At 46.3% G+C, this 22542-nt stretch overlaps 2 protein-coding genes across 3 annotated transcripts in view; both read right to left on the bottom strand.

The window, feature by feature from the left end:
* Positions 1–2339: 2339 nt before the first annotated feature.
* TYSND1 (trypsin like peroxisomal matrix peptidase 1) lies at positions 2340–8167 on the bottom strand. Its single transcript, XM_004386374.1, has 4 exons — positions 6993–8167; positions 4572–4702; positions 3186–3371; positions 2340–2557 (listed from the first exon to the last, which is right to left on the bottom strand). The coding sequence occupies exons 1-4, from the start codon at positions 8165–8167 to the stop codon at positions 2340–2342; spliced, it is 1710 nt and encodes a 569-aa protein (XP_004386431.1).
* A 3297-nt stretch (positions 8168–11464) lies between these two features.
* SAR1A (secretion associated Ras related GTPase 1A) overlaps positions 11465–22542 on the bottom strand; it is a 14875-nt gene continuing 3797 nt past the window's right edge. For both annotated transcript variants that reach the window (XM_004386373.3, XM_023740723.1), the window contains 6 exons: positions 21964–22037; positions 21720–21839; positions 21215–21280; positions 18097–18200; positions 14592–14723; positions 11465–13340 (listed from right to left, as the gene is read on the bottom strand). In XM_004386373.3, the coding sequence (XP_004386430.1) occupies positions 13224–13340; positions 14592–14723; positions 18097–18200; positions 21215–21280; positions 21720–21839; positions 21964–22021 (597 nt within the window). In that variant the 5' untranslated portion in view covers positions 22022–22037 and the 3' untranslated portion in view covers positions 11465–13223. The remainder of the gene's footprint in view (positions 13341–14591; positions 14724–18096; positions 18201–21214; positions 21281–21719; positions 21840–21963; positions 22038–22542) is intronic.

Genomic DNA, 22542 nt, shown 5'->3' with positions numbered 1-22542 from the left:
TGAGGCTCCTGTAGGCTAAGGAACTTTCGGAAAGACACGCAGCTAGGAAAGGAGAGGAGCTGGGCCTTGAACCCAGGTAGATCCACAACCCTAAAGCCAGGGAATCCCTCAGCAGGCAGCATCCCTATAGGTGCCAGAGGTCACTGAGCAGGCAAACAGGACAGTCTCAGTTCTGACGTAAATCTACCGCGCACGTGCTCTGGCCCTGTGGGAGCCAGAGGGGTGAGTACAGAGCACTACAGCCCCACCAGGGGAGGGTGACCTGGGGCTTGGGAAGGCCAAGGAAGGCTTCATGGAGTTGCTGGGCCTGGATGGATGATGACTCCAATCGGCAGGGTAGAAGGGAAGGACTTTAAAAAGCACAGCACAGACATAAAGCTGGAAGGGAGGAGAGAGAAGTGTGTGGTGGCCTGTCACCGGGCTCCGGACACGGCACGTCAGGGCTGGTGTGGCCCATCTCCAAGCACCTGCCCCAAACCACGAAAATCTGGGAAGGGGTCTGATTGTCACTCAACACCTTCTCGGCAATCAGATACCTCTGTCCAGCAGAGGAGAGAGGGTCTCAGAGCAGCCCTCTGGTGCCCTTTCCCATGCAGTTCACCCCACATTCCTCCTCTCTTCCCCCACAGCAGCCCCATAGCGCTGGAACTGAAACTCAGGGCTCACTGCCTAACAAGGGACTTTTGCCTTTGAATTTCCAAGTGCAGAGATAGTAGGAAGACAGTAGGAAGGTGTAGTTTAGATGTTAAAACAATTCTATGGCACTTCAAAGATTACTGGGGACAGCAGACAGATGGTCTGACATGGCCAAATCTAGGAGGAAGAAGGGTTGCTGGACCTTGACCATGATGGGCTTCCGGCCATGAGCACCTTCCCTGACAAACGACAGGTAACTTTCTGCTGGATCCCAGGGCTGGGGGGAGCTCCAAGGTACTAGGGTCAACTCAGGAGCCCAAAGAAACAGGGACAGTATCCCCACTTGAGGAAGGGGCAACCCTTAGCACTCAAGAGCGGCTGTCGCAGGAGAGGTCTGTGGTTGCTCAGAGTTGGCACTCAACAAATGGATGCTAGAGACCGAATTTTTCCAGGCACTCTCCCTTCTTGGAGTCAGTCCCCCCAACCAAAATGTCGTTCAGTCCATCAGTAACTGAACCCCCATTTCTTGAGGGCCTGTGGGTGCAGGGGCCTGGGCACCGTGCCGGTTCCTAACTTGTAGGGTTGGTCTTAGTTCCCTGGAGGCTGCCCTGGCCTCATCCACTTTTGAAGTCCTGCCCACCCTGGGGCCTAGCACAGGCCTCGTTATACTGCAGGCACTCTGCAAGCACTTGCTGCCAGACCAAGACCACCACCTTCTGGGACCTGCAAACCCCACCCAGTGCTGACCAGTGCGTGACCAGTGCCTAGGGTCAGTCTGGCAGAGGAATATCCAGTGAGAGGAAACCCTGCTGAGAAAGCGGAACGGAAAAGGTCTATTTCTTTGCCTGGTACTTGCCTATCACAGACCCGATTCTTGAAGAGGAAAAAAAAAAAAAAATCTGATATATACCGGTATAGAGGTTCTCCCATAGATTCTGTTTATTCCTAAGCCCAACCAGACACATTCTACCCCCAAGATCCCTGAGGCCCAGTTTGAGGACTGGAAAACTAAGGCACTGTGTTGGAGCCCCGCTATAGGTCGGGGACACCTAAAGAATGAAGCCAACGGAGTCTGGACCTGAGGGATTCCACCTCCCGGTAGGTCTAGGACAATAGACATTTCCTTCTCCTTTCATCTCTGGTCCTCAAAGCAAGGTCTCTCTCCTGAGGTACCCTGAGGAAGCCAGGTCCTTTCTGTAAGCCTCCATTCGGACTGAGAGGCAGAGTGGGAGGACCCAAGGCCCCAGTGAAGCAGCAGCTCCAGGTGGCCGGCTGCAGTCAGGACACAGGGAACAGATGCAAAACCCTGGCCAGGGCCTGCCTTCCAGCCAGCTTCTGTCTGTCTGTCAGGACCAGAGCTGTTGTGCTAGGCTTCCCAGAAGAGAAAATAGCACAGCTGTATCTAGTGCCAGGGAGACAGAGGGGTGAGGGCTCAGGGAGGCACCCCAAAATGGGCTGACAGCTGTGGAAAGGGAGCACAGTGCCCCAAGGGACCCATGGGGCTGAAGAGAAGTCTGTTTCAGACTCCAGAGCCCAGGCTGCAATCAGCATAAACACCGAGGTCACCTGAACAAGGTGGGTGGTGATCCAGCCGGGCATGCCCTGTCAGGAGCTGGGCCCTGGACCCTGAGGTTGCCATTGCCTCAATGCCACTTCCCACAGCAGAGAAGGGTCACTTTTCTCTCCAGAGGGGGACGGCGGCCTCAGAGCTTGCTTCGGGGGACCTCTGCCAGGGGCCGCTGCAGCCGCCACACCACCTGGACTGGCTCGGTGGCACGGTCCAGCTGGCGGAGACTGCGCAGGTCACCGGTCTCACTGTACTGCTGCAAGGCCGGCTGGAGCACCGTGATGGGAATGCTGAAGTTCAGGTGGGGGTAGGTGGCCCCTGTGTTATTGTCCCGGGTGTTGCTGGCGACAATGCCTGTTGAGGAGTCAGAGAGGAAAAGAGGATGTGAGTGGGGAGGCAGACAGATGGGGAAAGGAGGATGACCACCTCCACCCCGGAGCCACCAGGGCCGTCGAATAGTCAACGACAGACGCTGGGCGTCCTGTCATGGATGCTCGTCCCCACACCCAACCTCCTCCCACTCTACTTTCTCCTCAACACTTTCTCTGACACATCAGACACATCACTTGTGTTGTTGATGATCTTTCTCTCCAAGTAGTGCCAGCTCTGTGAGGGCAGAACTTCCATGTGTTTGATTCCTGTCTCTGCAGTGCCTAGGACAGTACCTGGCACACAGTAGGTGCTTAACAAATCTTGTTGAACGAGTGAATGAATGAATCAAACCCACAGACAAGCTTTGTTTGGCCTGCTCAATGCAAGTATGTGTATGTGTATGTGCAGGCACGTATGTACATTTTTTTAAAAGATAATTTTAGACTTACAGAAGAGTTTAGGAGCTGAATGGTCTGAAAACCTTGGCTAACTACTTCCTGGGCATAAGGCTTCCAGACAGGGGTCGCTCCCGGGACTGGATACCAAGAACTCTGGGTGGGACCAAGCACTGGCAAAGGGAAGGTTGGGGGAGGGTCAAGGAACTAGTTACCCAGGAGGTCCCCTGAGCGGGTGGAGAAGAGAGGTCCTCCACTGGAGCCTCCATGCACAGCACACGTGGTCTGCAGCATCACCGGCCTGTCGTCCACATGCACCACAGCTGACAGGATACCCGAGGTCACCGAGGGCCCACAAGCCTGGCCAAAGACGCCGAAGCCCACCACACTGACAGCCTCGCCTGCCAGGGAGGGAAGGATGGTGAAGCTCCCCAACTCCCGTCTCCACCCTCTGCAAAGGTCCAAACCCTCTCTGCCCTCCAAGTTTCTGCCCAGGTCCCCCAGCAGAAAGAGGCCAGGCCCTCCACCGAGCTCCTCGTGCTGCACCTACACAATGACTTCCCCTGAGCATTAGGCTGTCATAGCCAAGCCCTCGTTCCCCTGCTAGATGGGATAGCCACTTTGGGGCTTCCTATCACCTAGCCTAGAGTCCCTGGGTGGTGCAAACAGTTAACGCAGTCAGCTACTAACCCAAAGGTTGGAGGTTTGAGTCCACCCAGAGGCACCGCGGAAGCAAGCCCTGGTGATCTGCTTCCAAAAAATCAGCCACTGAAAACCCTATGGAGCCCAGTTCTACTCTGACACACTTGGGGTCACCATGAACTGGAACCAACTCAAGAGTAACTAGTTAGCACCTAGCTGGGTGTTCAATAAGTGTTTGTGGAATTATCATCCATCTCCTCCTGGGACTAGGAGTCTCTTATGAGAAGAAATGGTAACGGTGACTATAGCCAGCAGTGGGGCTCAGTGCTTTACAGGCAACTTTTCCCACAGTCCTCACAGTACCCAGGAGTAGGAGCATTAGCCCCATTTTACAGATGTGGAAACTGAGGTAGAGAACAGTTATGCAGCCAGTGTACGAACACAGGACTAGTAAGTGGCAGAGCAGAAATGCCAATCCTGAGGGCCTATACTCTCCATCACCATATCACATGGCCTCCAAGAAGTGAGACATCTGGTACTTATGTGGCGGCACTACTAAGCCTTTCACCCAGATCATGCCATTAGCGTCTCGAGAGTGCCACACACCTCTCTGACCAGCACCCTCACTCACACTGCTGCAGGCCATTGGAGAGGTGTGTTATACACTTCACAGGTACTCTGCCTACCCCCCACCACTTGCAATGGGATGCGTATGCTGGGCATCAGCAGGAAGGACTTCCAAGGACACGCCCGGCCAAAGCATTGTAACCAGGATGATGTCATGCCAACTTGATGCCCCCCGGACTCATTTATTTAACTGGGGTGGGGAGAGGAGCTGGCCCGGGGAACTGGCCTCCTAATCTGGCAGGGTCAGAGTGCCCAACACTGACTTCTCTTCCCGAGGTCCATCCTACACAGAGGGGGCGCCCCCTTCAGGCTGCACCACCTTTGTCCATTACCTTCATGGAAGTGCTCAGCGGGCACAGGCATGGGGATGCCATCCAGGCTCTTCTCCAGGCTCACCACTGCTATGTCATAGGGAGACATCTCCTGGGTAGCAAACACCACATGGCCCCAGATGGCGGCACTCCTGGGAGCAAGGGAAACAAATGACAGGCTTTCTGACCTTTAGCACTCTCAGCTGGGGGAGTGGGAAGGGGACAAGGAGATAAGAGAATGACAGTAAAAGTCAAGGACCTAGAGTCAGAAGATCTAGATGTCAGCCCTGAGACCTACCAGCCAGGCAACTGTGGGTATATCACTTAATGGATGTGGGATTTCCAAACATGCTGTAGAAACTGTAAGCACATCTAGGTAAATCTTCCTGAACATCACCCCAGTAATGATCAACTAGCACTTAGTGGGAGTCCCTGAGTGGTACAAACGGTTAATGCACTCAGCTGCTAACCAAAGGCTAAAGGTTGGAGTCCACCCAGAGGTGCCTCAGAAGAAAGGCCTGGAGATCTAGTTTCAAAAAATCAGCCACTGAAAACCCTATGAAGCAGAGTTCTACTCTGCCACACATGGAGTCGCCACGAGTTGGAACTGACTTGGCAGCAACTGGTACTTGCACTTAGCACTGTGGGCCAGACCTGGTGTTAATGCTTTAAGGACATTATTTCATTTAGTCCTCCCAACACCCCTATGAACTAGCCACTGTTATTATTTCTACGGTGCAATTGAGGCCCAGAAAGGTTGAGTAATTTTCCCACGGTCACAGAGTAAGTGGTAGGATCCAGGGCACACATTCCAAGCATTTTTCCTTCATTGCCTATGTTGATACTCACAACCATCATGTCAGTTGGTGAAACAGGCATGATATTAGCCCTCTGGATCCCTGTTTACATAAATGCTAGCATTTCTAAGCCAGGCTCTATTCCAAGACTTTGTATGTTAACTCATGAAGAGACAGCTTAGACATAAAGTCACTAGCCCAAGGTTACGCAGGGGATTCCTGCTATACACGCTCTCTGCACAGGTAGCATCCAGCAGACCTGGTAGTTTCCTTAGGAGCAAAGAGTGTGTATACTGGGGGTGGGGTACGTGAGGAATCTGCAGGCCACACCTCAGGGTCTTCCCTGTAAAATCATGGTTATGACAAAGCCAGGCTGGGTTAACCACACTGGGTTACCTCTGGGATTCAGAAGAGGGGTTTGGAAAAGACCTGGGCTGGGAGGGGAGGTTGGGTTGAGCCATCCATCAGGCATTAACTTCAAGGCTACACTCTGCTTTGCTTTGGCATAATTTAAGCCCCTGAGGCTGCAGAGGAAACAGAATGTGCACTAGAAAACCAAGCCAGGAAGGCAAGGTGGCTGTCCACAGGGACAGAGCAGGAGGACGTAAAGGAGAGCAAGGGGGCTTCTCCCTGCAGACGGAACAAGTGACTAAAGTCCCAACCTCACTGTCCACCAGGATCACCCAGATTGTTACAAATGTGTCTACCTGCCTGGGCCCCACCCCACATCTAAAATTTCGATCCAGAAGGGAAGCTCTGGTTAACACCTAGGAGATACGGGTGAGATGAGCAGGCCCATCTCATTACTTTAGGAGGCAGCATCCTGAGCCCCTGGGACTTCACCACACTTTGAGGGGAGGGGAGGACAGGGTTAGGAAGTCTCCATTCAAAGGGCATGAGGGACAGGGCTATGAGGCAGAAAAGTCGCCCAAAAGAAATTCACACTGGGAGGGGGAGCCTCAAAGATGCCCAGACCCGAAATTCTAGTAAAAAGACCAGACTTAACTGTCTGAGACTGGAGGAACCCAAGAAAGCATGGCCCCGGACTCTCTATCAACCCAGAACTAAAACAATTCCCAAGACCAACACTTCAGACAAAGATTGGACTGGACTGTGGGACATAAAATGATACTCGTGAAGAGTGTGCTTCTTAGCTCAAGTAGACACATGAAACTAAATGGGCCGTTTCTGTCCGGAGGTGAGATGAGAAGGCAGAGAGGGTTAGGAGCTGGTTGAATGGACACGGGAAATCTGGGGTGGAAAGGAGAAGTGTGCTGTCACAGTATAGGGAGAGCAAGTGGGGTCACTTAACAATGTATGTATACATTTTTATATGAGAGACTAACCTGAATTGTAAACTTTCACTTAAACTACAACAATTTAAAAAAAAAAAAAAAAAGATGCCCAGACCAGGATGCAGGAAGGCCCCAGTTCCCAAATTCAGAGTTGATAGGAGCTTGTTATCTTGTCCAAGACCCATTCTGCCCTTGCCAGGAGGCCCAGATACCCCTACACTGGGGTTCTGGGTGTCAAGGATGATGGGTGAGTCCTAGGTCCCTACCCACACCAGACCCCAAAGCATCAGCGTGATGCCAGTTGTAAGGCCTGGTGAGGGGCAGGGTAGGAGCAGCCCTGGGCGCCTTACTTGGGGATGGCGGAGCGCACCAGGACCCTGGCCTCCTCCCGAGGGACCACATGCCGGCAAGTCACCACGAGGCGGGGCGCCACGGCCACTCCGGAGCCCCATACGGTGCTGCACTCCACCAGCACAGCCGCGGCTGCCCAAGGGAGTCCGGGGTCTTGGAGGGGCAGGCTCCGCATGGCGCCCACCTCGGGCGGCAGCTGGGCGGCTAGGACCTCAGAGCCCGGGTGCAGGCCGACAAGCGCGGCGCGGGCGGCGTGGAGCAGGGGGGAGGCCGCGCAAAGCAGCGTGAGGCCCACCCATTCGCGCGCCTTCCAGCAGAGCGGCGCCGCCACCAGCGCCACCAGCGCGCCCGCGGGCCGCACCGCGAACACTCCGCCGCCCTCGGTGCCTGGTAGGCAGCGCGCGTCGGTGAGCAGCAACGGACCGGCAGAGTTGCTAAGCACGCCGCGGCTCAGTGTGTTGAGAAAGATGTCAGGGCAGAAGGCGCCGAACGGGGAGCCGCAGGCCAGCAGCGGCGCGCCCTTGGGCACAGTCCCAAGAGGCGCCACAGCCACGGCCGCCCCGAGCTCGTCCGCATCCTCCTCGGCTGCTGCCTCGCCAGACCGCACGCGCAGCAGTGCAAACCAGCCTAGCGCTCTCAGCTGATCCTCCTCCTCATCCTCCGACACCTCGTCGTCCGGCGCTCCGCTGGCGAAGCGCCACTGCTCGGCCGCGTCACCCCCGAAGAGGCGCGCGAAGTGGGCCCGGAAGGCCGGACAGCTCAGCAGCAGCAGCAGCTCGGCAGGGCGCGGGGGCTGCAGGGGCCGCCCGCGGGGCCGGGCGGACGAGCGGGGCTCGAGGCCCGCGCACTGAGGCGTGCACAACTCCGGACGGCCCCTCTCCGAGCGGCCTGCGGGACTCGCGGCCATTGGGCTCCACTGCACGTGCAGGCGCAGGTCGTCGTTGCAACTGTCGCCGGGCAGGAAGGCAGCGCTGGCCGCGGTCAGGACCCCGCTGCCCGCCCGCAGGAAGGGGGTGAAGATACCCCCGTGGCACAGAACAAGGCCCGGGCTGCGGCTCAGGATCACCCCGCTGCAGCTCCACAAGCCTGCTTCGGGCTGGCCGGCCCGGGAGGCGCTCACCACGCAGCCTGCCTGCTCCGCCGTCCTCATGGCGGGCCCCCACTGCCGCCCCATGGCCTGCGTTTCGGTGCACCCGGGCCTTCACGGAGAACCAGGTTCCGAGCGGCTGAGGATCCCGGCCTGGCCTAACTGAGCCAACGCAGCGCCACCCAGAGCTGGAAGCGAGACGCACAAGCACGGACTCAGGTCTTCCTCATCAAGCCGGATTGGCTAAACCCCAGCTGACCGGTCCGGATTGGCTGGCTTTGGGACCGGGCTCTGATTGGCTGCTAGTGCTGATCCTTCTTTCCCCGCCCTCGTAGGCTCATCCAGCCTGTGGGACTTACAGGGAGCAGCTGCCCCCAAGGACGAGCCCCTAGAGTGACAGGCGTGTGGGTTTACCACGAGATGGGGGGAGAGGGAGGGGGAGGGGCGGATCCCTCAGAGACCGAAGTCTTCTCTGTTCGTAGGGTTGCTGGGAAGGGGAGTAGAGACGAGCTGACGTGGCTGGACTTGTCCAGGCCGTGACAGGACCTGTCAGAATCAGCCAGGTCTAGGCGCCATTCACCCTCTGACCCCTGGGAAAATACGGGCCAAGGTAATACTTGGCCGATTCAGTATTTAGAAATTTTGAAAGTAAACCACAACAATCCTCTAAGAGGCATGGAGCTCACAAGATATACTCCTAAATCTAAAACCCACTGCCTTTGAGTTGATTCCGATTCATAGCCACCCTATAGGACAGAGTAGAACTGCCCCATAGGGTTTCCAAGGCTGCAAACCTTTAGGAAAGCAGACTGTCACATCTTTCTCTCGCAGGAGCGGCGGGTGGGTTCGCACCGCTGACCTTTTGGTTAGCAGCCCAGCGCTTTAACCACTGTACCACCGGGGTTCCTTCAGATCTACTCCTAGGGCCTTTAATGCCAAAGCCCCCACACGACAAATCTCATGGAAATTGTATTTGCTGTAAATAAATTGCCCTTTAAATTTCGTAGCTAAAGTCAAATTATTATTTATACAACACTAAATTTTTGTAATACGTACATCTCACACACCCAGGATTTATCTAGGCCAGGGGTCGAAAACTTTTCCTGTAAAGGGCCAACTCTGCAGTTGCAGCATGCAAAAGCTAAATGAATAGCCATGATTGTGTTCCAATAAAACTTTATTACGGACACTGAAATTTGAATTTCATGTAATTTTCACGTGTCACAAAATAGCATCCTTCTTTCGATTTTTTTCCCAGTAATTTAAAAGTGAAAATTTTTTTTTCTTAGCTCATCATACAAAAACAGGTGGCAGGCCAGATTTGGCCTAGAAGCTATAGTTTACCAACCCCTGATCTACGGGTAACAAAAAATGTCCCTATTTTCCCAAAGAAGTACCCTTGAGGACAGAGGAACACAAGTATGTTCGGGGGCCCTCAGGACACCCCCAAAGCAGTCACCACAAAGTAGACATTTTATGAAGGTCTGCCTTACCACTATATTACTACAATGTACATTAACATTTAAGAGTACTATAGTACACATGGAGCTCTGGTGGCATAGTGATTAACAGTGATGGCTGCTAACCGAAAGGTTGGCAGTTTGAATCCACCAGCCACTCCTTGGAAACCCTGAGGCAGTTCTACTCTGTCCTATAGGGTGGCTATGAGTCAGAATCGACTCAACAGCAATGGGTTTATAGTACGCCAGCATTCATGAGAAAATACTCTGCCACTTAAATTATGCAGTCTTTCTGCTTCAAATCTCTGGATAATGCTGCCAAGCGTATCCCAGCACAACATGGAGTAATGCTCCCAGTGACACAACCCTGTTTGAGAAAGGAAAATGATTAAGGGCTCTAGTCTGGGGCAGGGCAGAAATAAGCACTCTTCCATAGCAGGCACTGTCTTCTTTCGGCTGTGTGACACAGAAGATGGCTTGGTCACAGTAAAATCTCTTTAGCTATCCCAACTTCCTAGCAATTAAAAGTTTCTTTCTCTCTCGAGTCCAGTGATCGTCCCTTAATGATGCTCAAGTCTCCAGCATGAACTGTTGGTTGTGCATCAGGTTTTTGTTTACGGCAGACCACGGTACAGACAGTCCCAAGTCACAGCAGCCAAGGTGAGACCCCCTTGAGTGCCAACTCAGCCTTTAAATTTACATTCCGCTCCCACTCAAAACCAACCAACCCACCTATACACAGAACACACAGCATATTAAGAGACGTTAGTTTCAATAGCAGAATGCCTCCAATAATTTAATACTTGGTCAAAAAGAACCTGTTGCATTTTGTTTCCCATTCTATTTGTCCCAGTACTTTAGTTCTGGAATCTCATTTGGGGTTTTCTAAAAGCAAGGCTTCCTACAAGTCTAGTAAATGCACAAGCACAGATTTCATTCCTCCCCCTATTTTGCAAAATGTAGCATTTAACTGAATGGCTCCAATTTTGTGTAACATGGAGTGAAACACAGGTTAATTGGACCCAGTCCTTGCTGGCACATTAATATGAGATTTTATTGAAATATCTGTTATGCCCATCCGTTGCAGACATGACCACCAACTCGGGGGCCACAGCATGTTCCAAGGCTCTCAAATGGTACTAACTTTATTACCTTTACTAAAATGTGTGAATACCCCAGCCCCCCAACAACAGCAGAATTTAAGTCTCTCATATCCACCCTAAATGTTTCTTCCTGTAAGTAGGGAAGAACCTTTGTTTTTCCCCAAACAAATGATATGTTCAAACTCAGAACTCACAACATACCAACACACACTCACACAGAGATAGCAAGTTTGTTTTAACTTTTTATTAAAATGCTTAGGATACAGACTGACTTTCTTTTGTAAATGACTATTTGATTTTTCCTGAAATAGGACATATATGCACTCTGATAAAACAGAATGAAAAGTCTCAGTTCATGGGAGTTCCTGTACAAAGCTCTGATCCTTAAGTGTATGGAGCAGAGCTCCTCACAGCTGTTTCTTTCAGCTGTCTTATTATAGGAATGGTGTCCAGTGGGGCAAGAAATAGACTGGTGCTACTTGACTTTTCAATCCCTCTTTCTCCAGTGGCCGAAATAAACCACTTTCACAAAGAGCTACCCTATCTAGAACCCCTTAGTGATTAGGGACAGATATGGGGAAAAACAAAAAACAAGAAAACTAACACTGAAGCAACCATACTTCTCATGTCTCTGGATAGAGAAGTATGGATAACCTTTAGCCAAAGAAAATATAAAGGATGTAAGTCAACTACCTAGTTCATTCACCGTTAGCTAGATTTGTTCACGTAAGGCTTTAATCCCTTCCCAAACCAACGATTTAGACTTAATCCAGCTATGCCTTGCTAATAAATGAAATGCATGCTCTTCTCAGACTTTATCATCAACTCTCTGCATTTGGTACTTGGCAGTGAAAAAGTATGCTTTCTCAATAGGTCAAACTGAAGACTAAGAATGAGAAATCCAATTAAAGAATGATTCTCATCCACAGAATATGTTATCCACACTTTGCCTACCCTCACACCAAAAGCAGGAATCCACTTTTCAATCCTCTCAGATAAGCAACATCATCACAATTTCCAATTCTGAAAAAATTACTTCTCGCCTTAAGACCATCTCCTACCCTTTCATCTTTCACTCCAAGGGTGGGATACAGGTTAAGATTATGAAAATCCAATTTCACACATGGCACTAAGAGAAATGGAATGCTATAAAAACAACCCTCAGGCACACTACTGGCGATGCTGATACTCTTACGCTGAGTGTTTACTATCTGACAGTAAGTGATGCTGGCTCAAAAGAAACAGCCCTACACAAAGTTCTTTGATTAGTTTTTTCCCCAGTTTACTTCTGGATTTGGAGAAAGGGCAATTTCATACCAAACTAAAAAATATATATATCTGGAAAAGCTACAGATGTTAACCTTTAAACACACACACAAATAGATAACTGATAAAGAGAAAAAGATGTTAAGAAAAAGACAGCATTCAGGAACAGTGCAATAAAGAGACCAAATTCTGGAAGTGGAAATTTTAAAGCCCAGCTGAGTAAATCTTTCCTAGATTAAAAAATGTGTTACAATACCACATTTTAAGTTCTCAGCTTATAGAATTAAGAGCCCTCAAGCTGTTAACTTTGTTTGGTGTGATTCTCCTAGTCAGAAAAACCTCCCCACTAGAATCTGTGCAAAAAGTTAACTGAGACACATCTGCAGTATGCAACACAAGAAACTTGAAATTAATCTCAACTCTTTTATGAGGCAAAAGTCACTTTTTATAACTGAAAATAAAAAAGGAAGGTGCTAGAGGCAGGAGTGAAATTTCACAACGGTATGAAAGCAAACACTGGCTGAAATCTGTAACGTTAGAAGTACAAACAATGATACCCCACTCTATGATTAACTCCTCCTCAGTGAACCATCAGCTATACACTCCATGGTGAGCAATGCCCCTAGCTCGCCACTGTGGAAACCTGCTGCAACTGCAAGGCCAGGGCGCTGCCGCTCTTCTAGTTACCTGTGCACAGTCACGCCACCTACCGGAAGGCAGGCAGAGAGACGGGTGAACTTGGGGGCTCCCCGCACCAACCCGCTAATTCAACAGGAGTAAGATCACCTGGCTGAGCTCTGGCCTCCAACGTGTATCTGTTCATAATTTTATGAATATCTAAATGTATGAATATCTAAATGCCATTCACTAGATTTAAAAAAAAAAAAAAAAAGAATAGAAAACTCTGGACCAAGTGAATTGTGAACTCAAAAAGTCAGGAGGGACACCAATTACATTAACAATACTTTCTTTAAAAAATAGAATCACTTTCTTTTCAAATCAACCACAGTGGTGAGACGTGTTTTTCTTTTCAGGTGCCCCACGATGGCACACAGCTCTACCCGGCAAATCCTGCCAGCTTCCAAGTCCCGGGATGCTGACCTGCACCAGCACGTGGGGCAGCATTACCTCCCAACAGTGTGGAGAAGAGCACATGTCACCACTGGGCGATGAGAGAGCCGACAGAGACTCCTGGCTTCTCAACGCCAAACACGGGTGGAGAGCTTTCCTTGTTCTATTAGAAAAGTTCATGAGGAAGCTGTGAATAGGATCAGTCCAGAGAAGTAAAACTTGTTTATTTTCACTGTCCAAACATCAGTCAATATACTGGGAGAGCCAGCGGAAACCTTCGCCATAGCCTTGCCTCTTGAGCACACTGCACATGAACACTTCCATGGGGCGGGCGTTCAGTTCCTTCAGGGTCACGTTCCCCTAATGGAGGCAAACCAAGAAAGGGCTGTTAGCACCTCCGTGGTGGAAAAGCTCAAAAGGATGATCAATAAAACCGGCTTCTTCATTCCTCAAAAGCGAATATAAGTAGGGATTAATTACAGAAATGTGGTCAAGGCCCACAGACAGATGACTTCCCTGGGCTTCATGCCTTCAGGACAGAATAAGCAGCGCAGTCCTTCTCCCAGACTCTTTCTCCAGGAAGAGCGTCCGCTTTCAACACTCCAACATTCGTCTGGATAGTTATGGCGGCAAATCAAGAAAAAGGCCACTGGGGCCCATGAAACCAGCATCCCCTTCAGTAGACAAAAGAGGTCTGGGACTTTTTAGAAATAAAGACATTCTCATTTAACACGAGTATGCAGAAATATACAATGATGACAGGTTACACTGAGGAAATTAAGGAAGATTTCATGACACAACACTGTTACAGAAGGGGAAACTTAATGAATTAAAGGAAGCATTTCTAGACAGAAACAGATAACCAGAAAGAGGCAAGACTAAGGAATCAAGTAAAGAAGTGAGAAAATTATCATAGATCACAGAGAAGGATGATTTTAAAAATTAAATATGCTAAGACCCCAAACTGAAACGACTAGAAGGATTCCTGTGTAATTATAGCTGATCTGGATTTTCTCTCTTACAAACCTGCTTTTCTATAACAGATTGCTCTTCCAACTGGAGACAGCACAACCTACTAATCTGGAAGACTAGGTTCTATTTCTGGTTTTGTCACTGACTTGCTGTGCAGACCTGAACAAATCACTCTGTTTCCTCACCTGAAAAAAAAGAGATAAGAGTCCTACCTCTCTCAGCAGGAGCACTGGGCCTGGGGTCAAGTGCTTTCATTTCTACTGCTTGGAGAGTTATACAAAATAACTGTTTTTCTTCATAACCTGAATTCTCCAGTCAAATACTGATTTCTTGCTAAGAAGAGCTCTTTCTAGAGAGATTTCTCAGAATCAAATTTGAAAGGTAGTCAGGAAAGTCTTGATTACTACAACAAATGGCCTCTTCTACCATTTCCTTCATCCTCAAATACCTGAGGATATATCTCATTAGAAAACAGAAAGAACCTACTCCTGCCTTTAGAGAGCTTACAAAATACCCACAGTAAAACAAATCCTAAACTCATGTAAACTTTTGAAAAGTACAACCCAAATATCAAAACATGAATGTTAGCAAAGTGGTGAATGTCCTTTATAACATGTCCCCTGAAGATTCTTCTCTTACCTTTCCTGTGGTCTGTCCATAAAGCCCAAATATCTCACGGAGTTTTTCTTCACTGATTGCATCTGCTCTGTCAATTTTGTTACCCAAGATAAGGATTGGCACATTGGATATTGTTTCATCAGTCATTAAAGCCTAAAGACAAGATAAAAAAAGAGCCAAGTAAAGAATCTACAAAAGCCCACTAGATAATGAAAACAATTTTGACTTCCACTGGTCTATAAGGTATCAAACGTAAAGTGAAAATCTGATAATCTGAGTGATTAATTAAAAGTTAATCCTGACATTACAACACCCCTGACATTAGATAAAAATATCCTAACTGTCTCAAAACAATTGTGACTCAAGGCTGTGTATACTTACAAAGCAGAACTGCCTCAACCTTTGAGCTGAACTGCTCAGCCACGGACCACCGTCTGGATATCCACTCAGCACAGTCCTAGAAGAATGAATGCTCTGGATACAGAGCCTCAGAGATGACTACAGGAACTCCCCAAGTAGTCTCTGAATGCCCAATGTGTGCAAAACCCTGACGCACCAAGAACGATACAAAAGGAAGGGTAAGACACAGTCCCTGTCCTCAAGAGAGACTCACTCTATTTTCAGACATACGCTAACAAAGCTTAGTAAAAACACAAGGTAGGAGATGACTGTCACAATGAATGGGAACAGAATAGAAATATTAAAAGTTTAGGGAAATATAATGTCAACGTGGGTTTGAGGAAAGTCTCAGCAAAGATGTAGAACCTAAACTAGGCTCTGAAGGAAGGACAGGATTTGGGTAGGAAATAAGCAATGGCTTTGCAGTAGGAAAAGAATTTAGGAAGTCATGGAGTATTGCCTGGCTGGATTAAAGCATTTATGCTGCCATGTAGTGACAGAGTTAATGGGACGGGTAGGGATAAGCCACATTATGGTGCCAGTCTGACAAGTCAGCTGCAATATATCTTGGAGATCCCCAAACCCAGAAGTTACTGAATAGATATAGATAGTATTTATCCATGGTGCTCAGGGTGCTCAGGTGAAAGATGACAATCTAGCCCAAGACTGCGGCATTTAATGAATACTGCCGGAGGCACTTTGGAGAAAGAAGTGAAGGGACACGATGTCTAAATGATAAGGCAGACAAAACAGGAGTCAGAGTTGGCAGGGTTCAAGCCTGGAAATCTAGTTCTCACTGACAGGAAAGCTAGGAAGGAAAGCAGAGCTGAAGGGGTTGTGCTTTGACCATCTTGAACTCCAGGTAATGTTAAACATCAAAGTAAGGATGTCATTCATTCATTAAAGACTGACAAAGTGCCTACTAAGTATCAGATGCTTTGCTAGGTGCTGGAGATTTGGAGAGAAATAAGATAAGGTCCCTGCCATCTAAGTTCATTGTCTGGTGGGAGACACCTGTAAGAAAAACAGTAAAAACAACAGATGCTGATAAGGTGGGGAGGCTAACATAGGCCGAGAGGTCAGGGAAGGCTTCCTAGAAGTGGTCATACCTGAATGAGTTCTCTTAAAGGACAGGAAAGAAAGCCAGACAAGGATAGATATTTGTGCATATTCAAGAAAGGGCAAGTTGTTCTCTATATTTGAAATGAAGTTCCAGGTAGGCAACAGAGAAAAGGAAGCTAGAGAAATAAACAAAGGGAAGATCATGAATGATCTTATGTGCTATGCAAGAGATTTATAGATCTTATCTGGAAAGTGGTCGAGAACTACTAAAAGATGTTAAGTAGGGCAATGAAAAGTGTGAGACAGTTCCTTCTAGCATTACAGTGCATGGCCCAGAGGTGGAGGGGAAGTGCACATTGAAGGCAGGGAGACCAATTAGGAGACTCTGCCAACAGCTGAAATAAATAACGAAGGCCTAAAACAAAAGGGTAGAGCAGGGATGGTGTGAAGTAGAAAGAATCAAGATATTAAGGAGTAAAAGAGATAGGACTTAATATCTAAGTAGAAATTAACGGACTAATCCCTCACAGTAACTAGGTAGATGGTAACTCACAGGATTGGGGCGGAGGAGAGGGCAAATGAAAGATCCTCTCTGGGTAAGTGTAAGGGTACATACAGACAGGATCCCCCAAGGATATTCAGAGGTTGGTGACTGAATAGTGGGTGGGTGGGTGGGTGGGGAGGGGATTGACATGGAATCCACAATAATTCACAGGTCTCTGGACTGGATGTCCAGGTAGATGGTGGGATAAGATGAATAGTTCTCTTCTGGGAAAACAGAACTGGTAGGTGGAGTTGTCTAGTAGGCAGCTTTATGTATGAGGCTGGAGCTCAGGAGAGAGGTCTAGATAGGAGAAATCCACTTGGGCAGTAGCAGCACGTAGACGGTAGACGAAAGAATAGGCATAGACCAAGGAATACGAACATTTAAGGGCTAAGCAGAGGAACAGGTGATTGTGAAAGAGGCTGAGAAGTATTAGCCAGAAAGATAGTAGCAAAATCAAAAGCGTAAAGGGGAGTTTAAAGAAAGAGGGAATGGCCAGTGCCAAGAGGTCAAGTCAGGTAAGCACTGTCCTATAGGCAACTCTACATGAGACTAGAGCTGTAGATTCAAGGAATATACAAACAAAACAGGTTCAAATGCAGAGGAACAAGAATGCTGAGAGATAGTAATATATATCAAAGAAAAAGAAGAAGGCATGGGGTGAAGGAGTGGATAAGAGAGTAGTGCAGACAACAAAGACAATATTACAGAAATCGTAAAGCCAAGAGCCAAGAAGATGCAACGGTGGGAAAGGAGAAAACTTGAAGCAAGTCCTTGATAGTATCAAACGGTACACGTGAGCAAAACTGAAGAATGAGAGCAGAATATTAAGGCCTAGCAAGCCATTCAGTGGAGGGCAGTTAGGCACAACCTAAGAAGGCAGATGCAAAAACGTAAAGAACTCTAACACTGCTTTTACGGTTTCACTATGCCAGCACTACAGAAAGAGTGACCACACACGATACATGAAGGGAGTGCTACTAATTATGCTGGGAGAACAGGCATATACTGGAGATTGTCCCGCAAAACTGGGACATACAGTCATCCTCTGTTGTAAACAACAGAGTTAACTTACTCAAGTTCAAGCTGAGCTTCCTCAAAACATTGAAAAGCGATGTCTTAGATTTTTTGTTGTTGTTGAGATTACACACAGCAAAACGTACACCAATTCAACAGTTTCTATACATACAATTCAGTGACACTGGTTACATTCTTCAAGTTGTGCAACCATTCTCACCCTCCTTGTCTGAGTTGTTCCTCCTCCATTAACATAAACTCACTACCCCCTAAGATATCCATGTAATCTTTCGAGTTGCTGCTGTCAATTTGATCCCATATAGCGAGTTCTTAGAAGAGCATAATGCTCAAGGCAGACATTTCAATGTCTTAGATTTTTAAACACTTTCTTCTTGCAACTAGGACTTTCACCAAATGTTAACTGGAGTGATTAAGTACTGGCACTACTGAGCTGTACTCCTTAAAATAGATAGAAGCCAAGAAAGGAAAAAAACATAAACGTACATTAAGCTCAACTTTGGATTCCATGAGACGAGAGTGATCTGCACAATCCACCAGGAAGACAATTCCATTAATTGCTGGAAGGTAGTTTTTCCAAACCCGACGTGCTAAAAGACAAAGTTTGCAGTTGCATCAATTTAAAATGTGTGTGTGAAAAAAAGACCAGACTTACTGGCCCGACAGAGACAGGAGAAACCCCGAGAGTATGGCCCCGGACACCCTTTTAGCTCAGTAATGAAGTCACTCCTGAGGTTCACCCTTCAGCCAAAGATTAGACAGGCCCATAAAACAAAACGAGACCAAAGAGGTACATCCGCCCAGGGGCAAGGACTAGAAGGCAGGAGGGGACAGGAAAGCTGGTAATACGGAACTCAAGGTCGAAAAGGGAGAGTGTTGACATATCGTGGGGTTGGTAACCAATGTCACAAAACAATATGTGTATTTATTGTTTAATGAGAAGATAGTTTGTTCTGTAAATCTTCATCTAAAGTACAATTAAAAACATAAATGTGTGTGCATGTATACGTATGTACACATAAAATGAATAGCCTAATGGTCTATAAAATGGGCAAATACTGGCCAAGTTTCAATAGCAATAGATTAAATATGGATTCTCCAAGTCCTAGCCAATATTAAGTCAGAATAAAGCATGCAAACTGATGGCCCATGCCCTGAATCTGGTTTTTTAAAATATGAAAATGAGGACTTCCGCCTTCCTTGAAAAACTGTTAACATTTGGCAATCCCATGCCTATATACCCACACGCCAATAATCAGCCGGAACTGAGCGATGGCTGTCCCTTTAGATGACATCTGGGTTCTTCCGTCTGCCCAAATTCCCACCACTCTCTACTGTCTTATACACAGTCAATGTCACTCATTTAAATGACCTATCTCACCCTGAGCCATTTTAGTTTGCAGTCCCTGAGTTAGAACATCAGGATGCAAAGTGCTGTCCTTATAACTATAGTCCTGAGTTAGTTTCTAACCACCAGTGTGCGGATGTGCTGACACACTCACTCCTTCAGCCCTCAGCGCACTGGTTGAAGCCTCCAGGCCAGCCATTTCAGCTTCCTGTATTTTATCCAATGTGCCCTATAAATGTTATTTTTAAATATGTGACACGAAGCGATAAATGCTGGGAAGCAATGCTTTAATCATATTGTAATTTCTAAGTCATTCATTTTTAATTCTTTCAATGGGATGAATAAGGAAGCATCTATACACTAAACAATTAATGGCTACCTCTGAAAAGCAGACCCGGCGAGGGGAGGCTGGGGGAACTTTTACTTTTACTTTTCATATTTCTATACTGACTGAATTTGCTACATTTAGCCTGTACTGCTTTTATAAGTAGAAGTAAAAAAGGAAATTTTGCGATGTACAGCATTTTAGTAACTTCTGTAAAATGGCAGCTAGATTATTATGAAAAAGTGTTTCTGTTAAGTAAATTTTCCTAGGTCAAAAAAACAAAACAAAACTATATACATCAACACATTTCCCTCCTACTCTAACAAAATCTGACACTAAATTTATCACACCGAATAATCACCAATTTCCAGTTCAGATATCTAAAAACATTTACTCATTCTGCATTCCCCACATGGTCTCAGTTCAGCTTATCAGTGTTTTGTCCTGCTCTGAATTTAAATTTGTAAACAGTCACAAATCCTTTCGAAGACAAAAAGATGCCATACTTCCCTTCTCACCCAAATGAAAATAATACAAACACCACGTAATAGAAAAAAGAGACAAGATCACTGATAATTACTCCACCAAAACACACCCACTGTTAATATTTTGGTATATTTTCTTCTAATCTTTTTTCTATACAGATATTTTATGTGATTGTGATCATACTGCATACATGATTTTTCCAAGACATAAATATTAAATGAGTAAAATAAACCTAATACATTAAGGAAATCATTGAATATAAACTAGAAACTGCCAATATTCTATCTTTTTCAAACTACATTAGATTCAACCTAATAAATGCTCCAAAAGTGGACTTCTTAACAACAAATTAGCACATCAGACGGAATCTCAATAGTTTCTTTTCCCACCTTCCCAGAACATTTATTCCCACATCTTAAATGTTTTACTCCTAAGTCTACAGTCTTGCCAAATGTAAATTGAGTGTAATCAGATAAAGATGTCCCATTCTGAATATCTCTAAAAATATACAGTTAAGTCTGAACAAGATACCTGAATAGAAGTCTGGGAACCAAATGGACACAGCCTGAGTAAGGCAAAAAACACTTACGAGGAGAGCAAGAAGGTGGAAGAAAATGTTCCATCAACTGCCCCAAATGGGCAGAGTATACAAAATATCAAATTAGATCAGAGTGGTCACAAGGAAAGGACACAAAGTTGATATCCTACATACCCCCACTCCACTGAATAAAGAATACTAAAGAGACATGCTAACTAAATGAAATATGTGATACCGTACTAGACAGACGCTGTTCAAGAGGAAAAAAATACTATAAGAGACATTGGGGCAATTAACAAAAAATATGCAAACACCACAGGGTAGATAAAAGTAAAACTTCCTGAATTTGATAACTATTATGATTATATAAGGGGAAATTCTTGTTCTTAGGAAACACACACTAAAGTATTAAGGACATGATGTACTCACAAATGGTTCAGAAAAAATAAATATGAATATGTATCATATATATACACACACACATACATGTATGATAGTTGTCATCGAGTTGACTCCAACTCATGGTGACCCCACATATACCAAGCAGCACTACTCATGAGGTTTTGAAGGCTGTGACTTTTCAGAACCTGATCACCAAACCTGTCTTCCAAAGTACCTCTGGGTGGGTTTGAACCACCAACCTTTTGGCTGGTAATCAAGCGCTCAACCATGTGTGCCACCCAGGACCCCCTATATATAGAGAGAGAAACTAATAAATCTGTGTTAAGGGCATAGAGGAGTGGAGTTCGCTGTATTATCTTTGCAACTTCTGACACGTTTGAAATTAAAAGTAGTAAGTGAATTAAAGAACTTTATTGAAGTAATAGGTTATCTGGAATGAAAGTGACTAGAGAGAGAGCACAAACGACTATAAGTCAATACCATCCTTCACTCAACTGTCTCTTACCTTGCTCATGCCCACCAAGATCAAAAGTTGTAAAAGTCATTCCAGCAATTGTCAGCTCTTCTGATGCTGAAAAATTGTCAAAAAAGAGGAAAGAAATAAACTTCTCAATTCAACAAAGGTCTAGCTACCAGTATTATAAGCAAATACCAGTATAAAAAACTTAATGAAACTTTCACCTTGTAAAGAAAAGGATACACAGGTAAAAACATTCTTAAATTATTCTAAAAAGCCAAGAATTTTTTTTTCTCCAGGGTGTCTGCTGCTCCTTTGAAGGAGATTCTGGAGATGTGTTCTTTATAGGACTAGTGAGAACAGATAATGACCAAGTTCCAGAGATTTAGATTGATGAGTATGTGACCCAAGTATTTCCTACACTGAACTTTTTCAAGTGAGCTGTCTTTTGGGACATCAGTTAATAAAAGAATTGCATAAACTGAGGATTCATCCCCCAAGCCTGAGAATGACTTGCAAATATCAAAAGATCTCCTGGTATTTTCAAACCTACTCGGATGTAGTGTTGGAACATGTTGGCCCAATCTATCATCTTTGAGCATGTGTAGAAGAGTGGTTTTGCCTGCATTGTCCAAACCCAAGAACACAAGTTTTCCAGATTTCTTGTAGAGCCCTAAAAGAGAAATTAATTTAAATGTAATTTAGCTCTCTATATACCAAAGGCTGCTTGTATTTAAACTGTTTGAGGAAATGCAAAAAGTTTTAATCAATGATGTATTTCAAGAAAATGGCTTTACCTAGGAACTGGAGCACACTGCTGAAGCCATTGTAGATCCACTCAAAGATGAAAGACATTATTAATGCTTACTACCTGTATAAAATATGAAAGCACCAAACATTAGCTTTCTGAATGACAGTACAGTTTTGGAGAAGTAAACTCTCACCCCCTGGCTCAGATACATGTTTACAGTCCCAGGTTTTCTGACATAAGAAAGCAAAGGAAAGAAACTGAAGATTTCCCTTCCCTCCTGAGACTTAAGAATTTTTTACGCTGGTGGGAACCCTCGCGGGTCCTCAGATCTGCACAAATACTGGTTTTCTAATCTCCAACAATCTATGATACTCAAAGGACTAGAAGTTAAAGATATACTTTCCTCTTTTACTGCATGACTCACTCTCCCAAGCACCTGTTCATTCACATTCCCTATATACATCACTGCCATCCACCAATCAGCAATATCTCTAGAAAATTAGTCGCATCAATAATCTGAATCAAAAAGCCACAGAGATGCTGTCATGGATTGAATTATGTCCCCCAAAAAACGTGTGTCAATTTGGCTGGACCATGATTCCTGGTACTGTGTGATTTTCCTATA

This window comes from Trichechus manatus, unplaced genomic scaffold (genome assembly GCF_000243295.1).
Source record: "Trichechus manatus latirostris isolate Lorelei unplaced genomic scaffold, TriManLat1.0 scaffold00163, whole genome shotgun sequence".
NCBI classification, from domain to species: Eukaryota; Metazoa; Chordata; class Mammalia; order Sirenia; family Trichechidae; genus Trichechus; species Trichechus manatus.
Note: the sequence above shows the minus strand (reverse complement) of the source record. Positions and strands in the feature narration are given on the sequence as shown.